The sequence below is a fragment of the Oncorhynchus tshawytscha genome, linkage group LG08, assembly GCF_018296145.1.
Source record: "Oncorhynchus tshawytscha isolate Ot180627B linkage group LG08, Otsh_v2.0, whole genome shotgun sequence".
Classification (NCBI taxonomy): Eukaryota; Metazoa; Chordata; class Actinopteri; order Salmoniformes; family Salmonidae; genus Oncorhynchus; species Oncorhynchus tshawytscha.
In genome coordinates, this window is record NC_056436.1 from 76,318,812 (window position 1) to 76,330,742 (window position 11,931).

General features: G+C 44.4%; 1 protein-coding gene across 1 annotated transcript; it reads right to left on the reverse strand.

Moving 5' to 3' along the window:
* Positions 1 to 803: 803 nt before the first annotated feature.
* Positions 804 to 11,463, reverse strand: LOC112236929 (eukaryotic translation initiation factor 4E-binding protein 3-like). The gene is made up of 3 exons (XM_042325964.1): positions 11,057 to 11,463; positions 7,916 to 8,089; positions 804 to 1,386 (listed from the first exon to the last, which is right to left on the reverse strand). The coding sequence occupies exons 1-3, from the start codon at positions 11,187 to 11,189 to the stop codon at positions 1,358 to 1,360; spliced, it is 336 nt and encodes a 111-aa protein (XP_042181898.1). The 5' UTR covers positions 11,190 to 11,463; the 3' UTR covers positions 804 to 1,357.
* Positions 11,464 to 11,931: the final 468 nt, after the last annotated feature.

Consider the following 11,931-nt stretch of genomic DNA (forward strand, 5'->3'; position numbering starts at 1 on the left):
CATTCATATATCCTTATGTACATATTCTTTATCCCCTTACACTGTGTATAAGACAGTAGTTTTTTTTGGAATTGTTAGTTAGATTACTTGCTTTTTATTACTGCATTGTCGGAACTAGAAGCACAAGCATTTCGCTACACTCGCATTAACATCTGCTAACCATGTGTATGTGACAAATAAAATTTGATTTGATTTGATTTATTATATCAATATTTGCGCATAAGATTCACTGCCATTTCTTGCATAATTCATTTTATCGACACAAAAAGATTCTGCATTGTCTAGCGTATTTTGTCTGCAATTGGAAATTGTACTGACAAATTTGCTGGTTCCATCACGGCATTTTTTATCTGACGTTACTCGCATAAAAACTTTGGATGGAAACATAGTTATAGTTGGTTAGGCAGTTTCTGATTAGATTAGGCTAATGTTGGAGGGATGGCGCTATAGGGGAGAGACAAACATGTCTGTAGGCTACATACATTAACTGGGTCAGAATATGCTGGGGCAACAGACTAGTAATTAGAACATGCATACGTTACATACTAGAAGCACAGTCGTGGGCGTCTATTTACATCAGAAAATGAAAGCCAACCAGCAGTAGCAATAAATCCTTTGATTTAAGAGAGCACACCAGATTATTGTGTGTGTGTGTGTAATATATACACACACACACACACACACACACACACACACACATACACACATACACACACACATACATACGGCTTTCTGGCATAGTTTGAAAATAGGAACCACATGAGGAAGCATGAGGCAACAACAATAACATGACAGAACTCAAGTTGAGGTTTTGTCCTTTTTATTTATTTTGAACTTTGATAAAATGTCAGTTCCTCCTCCACAGACAGACGCATGTAGGAGCCTGTCCAACAGTCACCCCGAACCTTTGACCAGGCTCAGACAGGGGGACCCCTCATAGGCCTAGCAGCCCCTCCAAAATAGAGTTATTGTTTTAAAAAAACAACGCAGCAACTCTGCCGTCACAACCAACCCCACCGTCCCTGTACGTTTCATGTAAAACCTTGAACATTTCCCTCCTTTATAGTACCGTTGACTTATGTACAAATCAAAAACTGTCCAGCAAAGTTACAAAGTGATTGCTTCTTCCAAGCCATTGAAGTATTATGTGTTTACTACACAGCTTCATGTCTTTCTAACTCAGGGATCAACACATCTCCTTTCTCTTTTGGGGAGTTTCCGAAAAAAAAAAAGTTTAAAAAAAAGGATGTTGAAGAAGGTGAATATGTGACGCATGCTGGTCGTAAAGGACCAATCAGACGTCAGAACTGAACAGAAGATACAACAGCTCTCTCCACAGGAGGCAACGAGCTACTGCTCAGATGTCCATCTCAAACTGGCTGTCATCTAGAGGGAGAGAGAGGAGAAAAGAGAGACATTAACAAAACTGTCGTTACTTGCATCTGTACACTAAGTCCTAACCACACCCATAATAGCAGATTGACTGGGGGGGGGGCAGTGTTGTGTTCATGTTTCTTATCAACTTTGTGTTTTTGTCAACTCCAGACAGGAGAGAAATCTCCCAGAGCAGACACAATCCCCTAACCCAATCCACCCACCTCCCCCTCCCCTCCGTCTGTCTGGGGGGCGCTAGTTACAGACAGTGTCACTAAGTATCAGGTTGGTTATCTGTGCTGAGTTAGTTGAGGTCAGGCCGGCACAAGGACACTAGATAACCAGTTAAATAGAGCTCGCTGTTTCAACAGCAGAGAGGGTGTGGCCTGGTGTGGTCAGAGGTTTGACTGCATCTGCTATTGGTTACGAGATGACTGGTGGGGAAGGCACACCATCCTCTATTGCTTTCTTTCTCTCTGACCCCCCTCTTTCTGTCTATCTCTAGCGCTCTCCCCTCTCTGCTTTCTCCCTCTCCCTTCTCTCTGACCCCCCTCTTTCTGCCCATCTCTAGCACTCTCCCCTCTCTGCTTTCTCCCTCTCCCTTCTCTCTGACCCCCCTCTTTCTGTCCATCTCTAGTGCTCTCCCCTCTCTGCTTTCTCCCTCTCCCTTCTCTCTGTCCCTCTCTCTCTACTTAACTAGCCTACAGGTCACCATCATAGTACAGTGTGTTTTCAACCCCAAAAACAAAACCGTACCCTATGACAACAATAGCCAGCTGATAGTAGAGACATCTACAGCCAAGTAACATAAGATACACAGAGATAGTTGCAGTTTTGGATAGGAGAACATTATACAATGTTCTATGGGCAATTCCACGATAACGGAATTGCACCGAGACTTAAAATGTATACCAAACAAAATCCATTGATTTCAAGTTTAACAAACCATACAACTTTGATACTTTTAACAATTTAAACAGAACATTTTCCAAAAACACATTTACTGGAAGAACTGTGCAGATGCAAAGTTTGGTAACAGAATTACAGTAAAATCTCCCTCAGTTTGTGTCCACATTTTCCAAAAACTCAACAAAGTCTGCAGAAAGAATGGGGTGTCAGCTATGACACATATATATATATATTTGGGTAAGTGAAGCGGATTTACACCCGGTAACGTAATTGCTGTGCCAAAATCACATCATGGGTCCCTGTACTACACATCTGTACTACACAGAAATGCCTAATTATGGAAATGAAGGTCATTTTCTTCATGGTGATGCATCCTAAATTGGTACACAAAAAAGGTAGGAATATGCTCTTTTGCATATTTGGGTATTACTCTACACACTAACTATTATTTTACATGAGCCCCTTAACAAGACCAAATCTGTACTGAACTACACTGCTTTTCTTTACTGAACTCTACAGAACTATGCACTGCTTTACTGAACTCTACAGAACTATGCACTGCTTTACTGAACTCTACAGAACTATGCACTGCTTTACTGAACTCTACAGAACTATGCACTGCTTTACTGAACTCTGCTATGAGAGCAGAATTATGTTATAATGCTGTAATTGCATCAAATGGTTGTTTTATGCAACAGAATAGAGGGTTCTTATAACTCCAATTGTGTCTGTGTGAACTGAAAGTGGGCCTCAGGGATTTTAACACTGACAGGAGATCTACATGGTGAAGCCCCAAAATTGCCCTCGCTAGAAGTCTGTGTTTCAGACATAAGGAAGTGGATGGCTGCAAACTTTCTAATTTTAAACTCTGACAAAATAGAGTTTCTTGTCCTAGGTCCCAAGAAACAAAGAGATCTTCTGTTGAATCTGACAATTAATCTTGATGGTTGTACAGTCGTCTCAAATAAAACTGTGGAGGACCTCGGCGTTACTCTGGACCCTGATCTCTCTTTTGACGAACATATTAAGACTGTTTCAAGGACAGCTTTTTTTCCATCTACATAACATTGCAAAAATCAGAAACTTTGTCCAAAAATTATGCAGAAAAATTAATCCATGCTTTTGTTACTTCTAGGTTAGATTACTGCAATGCTCTACTTTCCGGCTACCCGAATAAGGCACTAAATAAACTTCAGTTAGTGCTAAATACGGCTGCTAGAATCCTGACTAGAACCAAGACATTTGATCATATTACTCCAGTGCTAGCCTCTCTACACTGGCTTCCTGTTAAGGCAAGGGCTGATTAAGGTTTTACTGCTAACCTACAAAGGCTTGCTCCTACCCATCCTGCCGTACATACCTACACGTACGCTACGGTCACAAGACGCAGGCCTCCTAATTGTCCCAAGAATTTCTAAGCAAACAGCTGGAGGCAGGGCTTCCTCCTACTGAGCTCCATTTTTATGGAATGGTCTGCCTACCCATGTGAGAGACGCAGACTCGGTCTCAACCTTTAAGTCTTTATTGAAGACTCATCTCTTCAGTGGGTCATATGATTGAGTGTAGTCTGGCCCAGGAGTGTGAAGGTGAAAGGAAAGGCTATGGAGCAACGAACCGCCCTTGCTGTCTGCCTGGCCGGTTCCCGTCTCTCCACTGGGATTCTCTGCCTCGAACCCTATTACAGGGGATGAGTCACTGGCGCTCTTCCATGCCGTCCCTAGGAGGGGTGCGTCACTTGAGTGGGTTGAGTCGCTGGCGTGGTCTTCCTGTCTGGGTTGGCACCCCCCTTGGGTTGTGCCGTGGCGGAGATCTTTGTGGACTATACTCGGCCTTGTCTCAGGATGGTAAGTTGGTGGTTGAAGATATCCCTCTAGTGGTGTGGGGCTGTGCTTTGGCAAAGTGGGTGGAGTTATATCCTGCCTGTTTGGCCCTGTCCGGGGGTATCATCGGATGGGGCCACAGTGTCTCCTGACAGTGTCTCCTGTCTCAGCCTCCAGTATTTATGCTGCATTTAAGTATGCTCTCTCTAATTCTCTCTCTCTCTCTCTCTCTCTCTGAGGACCTGAGCCCTAGGACCATGCCTCAGGACTACCTGGCATGATGACTACTTGCTGTCCCCAATCCACCTGGCCATGCAGCTGCTCCAGTTTCAACTGTTCTGCCTGCGGCTATGGAACACTGACCTGTTCACCGGACGTGCTACCTGTCCCAGACCTGCAGTTTTCAACTCTCTAGAGACAGCAGGAGCGGTAGAGATACTCTCAATGATTGTCTATGATAAGCCAACTGACATTTACTCCTGAGGTGCTGACTTGTTGCACCCTCGACAACTACTGTGATTATTATTATTTGACCATGCTGGTCATTTATGAACATTTGAACATCTTGGCCATGTTCTGTTATAATCTCCACCCGGCACAGCCAGAAGAGGACAGGCCACCCCTCATAGCCTGGTTCCTCTCTAGGTTTCTTTCTAGGGAGTTTTTCTTAGCCACCGTGCTTCTACACCTGCATTGCTTGCGGTTTGGGGGTTTAGGCTGGGTTTCTGTACAGCACTTTGATATATCAGCTGATGTAAGGGATATATAAATACATTTGAATTGATGTACGATGTCTTTGGGTGATACCGCATTCCAGAACATGAGTTAATGTTTCTGTACTGGGGAGCCAGGGGAAGATGGCGCCAGTATGGAGTTGGGGGCCAGACCCTGGTCTCTACACAATGACGACAGTTCTTACAGCAGATATTGTCTGCTGTGAATTATAAGTATCTTTCATACAAATGTTAACCTTGTGACCCATTCCATACATCTGTTGTTCGGTCTTGTAGACTGAAGGAGGATGGACTTGGCTATAAAATGCTGAGTCTCAAACCAGCTCATTGAGTTCTCAGTGATCACCTCCAGGGGTGATTACCGACCAGCTCCATTATCTGAAGTAAACCAGCTGGTTGAGTTCTCAGTGATCACCTCCAGGGGTGATATAAAATGCTGTGTCTCAAACCAACTCATTGAGTTCTCAGTGATCACCTCCAGGGGTGATTACCGACCAGCTCCATTATCTGAAGTAAACCAGCTGGTTGAGTTCTCAGTGATCACCTCCAGGGGTGATATAAAATGCTGTGTCTCAAACCAACTCATTGAGTTCTCAGTGACCACCTCCAGGGGTGATTACCGACCAGCTCCATTATCTGAAGTAAACCAGCTGGTTGAGTTCTCAGTGACCACCTCCAGGGGTGATTACCGACCAGCTCCATTATCTGAAGTAAACCAGCTGGTTGAGTTCTCAGTGACCACCTCCAGGGGTGATTACCGACCAGCTCCATTATCTGAAGTAAACCAGCTGGTTGAGTTCTCAGCGATCCCCTCCAGGGGTGATATAAAATGCTGTGTCTCAAACCAACTCATTGAGTTCTCAGTGACCACCTCCAGGGGTGATCACCGACCAGCTCCATTACTGCACTAATTAAATAATACAGTTTGATTGATTTGAAGAAATCTAAAAGTCTCTCATTTTGATTACAATCATTCCACCACACTGCTGTACAGTCCAAATTTGTGAACCCAACTGTTCTTTGTGACTACTATAATTATCCATTATAACCAAATCTGTTGCAGAAATTCAGTTACCAAATCGGTAACAGAATTTGAGAAATTGGTAACTGAATTAAGTTTTAAATCACTTAATAATTCATAAACAAACTTGATATTAGTAAAAACAACATAACTAATTGATAGGTCTACCTTTATTTTCATTATCCTCCCTCATGAGGGAAATGATAAAATATCTTGAAGATCTGGGTTTTTGATAACAGGATATCAAGGCACAAGGCAATGTCTCAAACTTACTGCAGGCATTAAAAAATATCCAAAAGTAAATCAAAGTGTTGATATTCGTTGGCAGGGGTTTTTACTTCAACAGTATTGTGTTCTGAGGCATTTGTAATACCTTAAGACTTTTTAAAATGGTAGATATTGTCTAAATGCCTTTTCCATCTCAAATCAAAGCCTTCTCTTATTCCTAATTTTAAAGATGGACATTTTTTTGAAAAGCATATATTTGCCTCCGCTATCATTTGACATGCTCCTATAAACTTCACGTTGGTGCTCATTGGTCCCTTTAGGCTACATCTAGGAAGAAACCATTGTTATATAGTAAATTAACAGGGCCCGGGACTTGGAAGGCTAGGTCCTGACTGACTTGTATTAGGTAGGCCTATTACATAACTTTGGGTCCAAGGCTGCAGTGGCCAAGTTTCACAGTACTGTCATAGGCCTAGTAACGCTCCACAAACACAACACAGACAGGAACAGCAGCAGGCGACAATGTCTGACAGGAACAGCAGCAGGCGACAATGTCTGACAGGAACAGCAGCAGGCGACAATGCCTGACAGGAACAGCAGCAGGCGACAATGCCTGACAGGAACAGCAGCAGGCGACAATGTCTGACAGGAACAGCAGCAGGCGAAATGCCTGACAGGAACAGCAGCAGGCGACAATGCCTGACAGGAACAGCAGCAGGCGACAATGTCTGACAGGAACAGCAGCAGGCGACAATGTCTGACAGGAACAGCAGCAGGCGACAATGTCTGACAGGAACAGCAGCAGGCGACAATGTCTGACAGGAACAGCAGCAGGCGACAATGTCTGACAGGAACAGCAGCAGGCGACAATGTCTGACAGGAACAGCAGCAGGCGACAATGTCTGACAGGAACAGCAGCAGGCGACAATGTCTGACAGGAACAGCAGCAGGCGACAATGTCTGACAGGAACAGCAGCAGGCGACAATGCCTGACAGGAACAGCAGCAGGCGACAATGCCTGACAGGAACAGCAGCAGGCGACAATGCCTGACAGGAACAGCAGCAGGCGACAATGCCTGACAGGAACAGCAGCAGGCGACAATGTCTGACAGGAACAGCAGCAGGCGACAATGTCTGACAGGAACAGCAGCAGGTGACAATGCCTGACAGGAACAGCAGCAGGTGACAATGCCTGACATGGTATCAAGGGTTTTGCACAATAACACAGATGTTGATACTGCGTACACACACACACGTCTGTTAAGAATATTTAACAAGGTTACACTGTACATGAAAAAAGTTAGCCTACGATTCACAAAGATGGGAATAAATTGGCAACAATGTGCATGGATAGCAGGCAACACTAGGTTCCATAACGACAAAGAACAAAGCCACATACATGTCAACATTATCATGTAGGTGGTTTAATGGAAATAAAAAGTAGGGTAGAGCTAGCAGCAGGTTACACCAGTTTTTACGTACCACGTCCTCTTTGAGCTCTGTGTGTGTGTGTACGTACACGTGTTCATATGCAAGTCTGTACAGAATGTGTGCGTGTTTACATACCGTACGCATCGTCTCGTGTGTTTACATACCATATGCATGTCAAGTGGGGCGGCAGGTAGCCTAGTGGTTAGAGCATTGGACTAGTAACTGAAAGGTTGCAAGATCGAATCCCAGAGGTGACGAGGTAAACATCTGTCGTTCTGCCCCTGAACAAGGCAGTTAACCCACTGTTCCTAGGCCTTCATTGAAAATAAGAATTTGTTCTTAACGGACTTGCCTAGTTAAATAAAAGGTATGCATGTCTAGTGTGTGCATACTCCTACCTGCCAGGTCCTTCTCCTCCTCCAGCTCCTCTTTTAGTTCCTGTAGTTTGCCCAGAGGGTGCAGAGCGGGCACCGTCACCCCAGGGATCTGCGGCAGGCAGCAGGGGGGGGTACGGGCGATGGGAGAGTTCCGACAGTCCAGGAGGAACTTCCTGTCATAGATTATGCGTGTCCCTGTCAGAGGTAGGGGGAGTCAGTTGACTTGCCAGTGAAGGGAACTGCACCATGTTGACCAAAGCATTGTGGTAAAACACATGTAAATGGACTCATGTACCATAAATCTGTTAGAGAGACTAGTGGTCTACAAAATGGAGGCTTTAGTTCCTGATTTATCTAATCTGGTCCTTGAAAACTGGCCATGAAATGTCTGATGTCAAAACAACAAATACAAGAGAGTAATAAGTCCCTGACAGGGCAGAGGGAGAGATGTATCTGGAAGGAACTGAGAGTCCACCCCTCCCTGGCCTCAGGGTCAAGGCTGTTGGATGCATTCCAAAACACACACACCCTGTTCTCAGCCCAACGAGAGGGAGGATACGGAGGGGTGGTCGGTGGGTTGGCAGTAGTGTAGCACAGCAACATGTTATCCTAGAACCAGAAATTGGTGACAGAAGGCAGACTAGAACCAAACACACATAACTCTGTTGCCTGCACCGTGTAGTACACTTCAGGAGCACTGTGTAGCCTGCACCGTGTAGTACAATTCAGATGTGTGCAGTGGTCACCAGCAGAGTTTCCTCTACATTCTGTTTGCTTAGGGGGGGCTGACGAGGCATCTTGTGGTGATACCCCATTCCTGAGGTGTTGAGGCAAACACCTTGGTTGTTCTGGAACCAAATATCATCTTCTCCTCCCCTAGACTATTAGGCATACGTAAAGGAACATTTGACTCCATAATGTGTTGGGATGTCTACAGTAGAGACTGGTTGGTAAACAACTGGGCTCTGACAGGTTGCTGACAGACTGAAGTCATCCTTTAATTGCAATGGAATATTGATAAACAGCCGCTAGATATATCATACTGAATATCATGCTGATGAACTGAAGTTTGACCTCAACCACTGTGTACTAGATTAACTCGTTAGCAGACTGACAGAACATTTGATAAACAGCCGTTAGATGAGAATCATCCTATGTTTTGGTGTCTACTAGTGAAGTCTGCCCTGGACAGGGTTAAAACAGAGGTGCAGTGCAGTATTTAGAATTAGTACAGCATGCTGGAGTTAAAACTGTTTTGCACTTTAGCAGTTCTATTTCCACACACACTATAGAAACCTCTGCCAGTTGAGCACCCTATCCTGAACAAAAGGGGAGGGGAAGGAGTGTGTGTGTGTGTGTGTGTGTGCGCGAGGGTACATTGGGGCAGGAAATCAGGGAGAATTATACAGAGCGAGCAGGCCAGCCAGCAACTAAACTATAGTGCCCTGGCTATGAGTTATGCAGAAGAGGCCCAGCTCTGTGGCCAATCTCTTTGTCCACAGGAAACGTACCACATCCCATGTAATGCGCCTCATTCTGTTTTGTGGCAATGGGACAACACCATCCCTCATTACATTACAACAGGGAGTGGAGTTGGTACATGATTGGCCGAGGGACCGGAAGAGTCTCTCCATATCATGTGCATGCTTGTTGTGCTCACATCAGCAGTTAGTCGCATAAAATATACTTCTGCTTTTAGAGACATAGTGTCAAACTGTTCTAGACCATCTGTTGTAAGGCATCAATGAAGAATCCCCAATAAGCAGTGTAATGATAGTAACAGCTGTTATAGCCATGCTATAACTACTCCTTAAAGTGCATAACTAAGTTGTTCTGGTCTGGCCATGCCTTCCACAACACATAAGAGTCGTGAAGGATCCATAGAGGGCCTGAAACTACACTGCTTTCTGCTCTCCTCAGCTAAATCACACATTGCACCACTCCCTCCAGGTTTCCTCCCACATGTCCTAACTTCAACCATTCTTAGAAAGGCCTGTTTGCACACCATTTATGCTTCCCAATCCCTCCCCCTTTTTCTCCCTCGCTCCAAGTCTACCTCTCTCACCCTCTCTCTCTACTTGGCTGGAACACAATGTTCCCTACAGTATTCCTGAAATGCACCAGGGCAGCTGCGGGTCACACAGAGGGGATGTCTCCAGCCCTGAATCTGGCCCCGCCCACCCGTAGGTCATAGTTTAAGAGGAGCTTGTTGTCCACCAGTATTTTTCCGCTTCAGAACGTTGCACAGGTCAAATTTGACAACCATAACTCCCATCACTATGGCTACTTCGCTTACTAATGTACCATGGTTTTCTGATATGTTGCAGATCCCAAAGAACAAAACATCTGTCTCTAAGCTAAAACTACATTTGGCCCAGTCAAACTTAATTAGGAATTGGTTCCCAACATAGCACCTTACATGAGTGTTGTTGTGAATGGTAAGCGAGTTTGCACAAGTCTGAGGTGTGTGTAGTAAACAGACAGTACCGAATCCGACCACCAGACTGCACGTAAGCAGCCATGAGGTTGAACCAATGAGCGTGAACAAGTAAACCTAGTTTTTTCCCCACATCCTGAAAAATGCATTTTTTATTTTCATCTATCAATAAGAAAAGCTTTACCAGTAAAGGAAGAGTGATCGCTGTATTAAAAAGACTGGAGGCAATAATATGAATGAAGTTGCATTTAAAACATCACATAGCAAGCATACACAATTTCCAACAAACACAGTACATACAGTACGCTGCAAGTCAGACAGACCACAGTACGCTACAAGTCAAACAGACAGACCACAGTACGCTACAAGTCAAACAGACAGATAGCTAGACTAGTTTTAGCCAGCTAAGCGCGTGGTGCGCATGTATTATGCACGACCAAAATAAAGTCGCGAGACTAAGAGTTGAGTAACGTTGATGAGTGGTTACAAGATTTGGGTAAGTAAATGTACTTTTGAAAACAGCTATACATAACGTGAACGTGTTATTTCCTTGCATAACCTTAGACAAGTTAGCTAGTTTAGTTCCCCTTTTCCCACAACATAACGTTGGTTTTCTAGCTGTACTTTGTTTTTGCTGGCTAAAGTTAGCTAAATTATCCCTGGTACAAAACGTGTTGTACGTGGTTGATCATAAACAAGCAAAACATCCGGCTCCGTGCTCTTACCCCCGGGCGTTGTGGAGAAGAGAGTACCCCCGGGAGTCTGACTGTAGCAGTCTGGGAGCTGAGACCAGTCTTTCAGGGTGAGAACCCGGGTAGGGATTGGGCAACTCTTCGCCTGCTGAGAGTTGGTTGTCATCCTGAGTTTGTTTGGGTTCTTCTGATCAACTGCAGAAAGATGCTTCGTGTGAAGATCGGCTGATCTTACAAATTCAATTGTTTACCAAAAAATAAAATCTCCCAAGTAATTTGCTAACAAGATCCACAACAATTCAAACTTAGCTAAAATGTGCTAACAAAATAAAACAGACGGAATCGACTGCAGTTCAGGGCGAACGGTGTTGTTGCCAGATAAGTATCGCTGTCAGGTCATCCAGCTAGAGAGACGAACTGGGGGATGTTGAACGTGTTCGCCTGCATTTAATAACTACCAGGGTGACTCTGGTCATGTGACGTGTTGTGATTGCAAGAACATGATCTCCACGACGAAGGGCGACTGGCTCCTCAATCATATACTAGTTCCGCCTGTGAAGGGTGGATCATAGTGTAGGGCTGTCAAAACGGAGTGATGTGATCCTTTTGATGCATAAATAATCCAGTGGATCTAATCTGAAGCGATGGTGTAAACAAGTCCCAACTTGTTTTACTTGACAACAATGGCAAAAGCAAATACATTATTCAGCAGAAACAACACCAAGAATGAACTGATCCACATCAACTCACCACATTCTGATAATGTACCTACCAGAATATGACTGAGCCCAGCCATAGAAGTTATGACATCACTAAATGGATCCGTCTGTGCATTGATTACACTCTGATCAACATTCCCATGTGTACATGTGATCTGATTAACAATATGTACACAGGCTGGGTATATT

What these genes read in the sequence shown, in the direction of transcription:
- LOC112236929 (XM_042325964.1), bottom strand. Translation starts at nt 11,189, where the DNA reads ATGACAACCAACTCTCAGCAGGCGAAGAGTTGCCCAATCCCTACCCGG. An exon ending in CTTCTCCACAACGCCCGGGG is followed by an intron (nt 8,090 to 11,056) that starts GTAAGAGCACGG and finishes TACCTCTGACAG; the next exon opens with GGACACGCATAATCTATGAC. An exon ending in GGAGGAGAAGGACCTGGCAG is followed by an intron (nt 1,387 to 7,915) that starts GTAGGAGTATGC and finishes CTCTCCCTCTAG; the next exon opens with ATGACAGCCAGTTTGAGATG.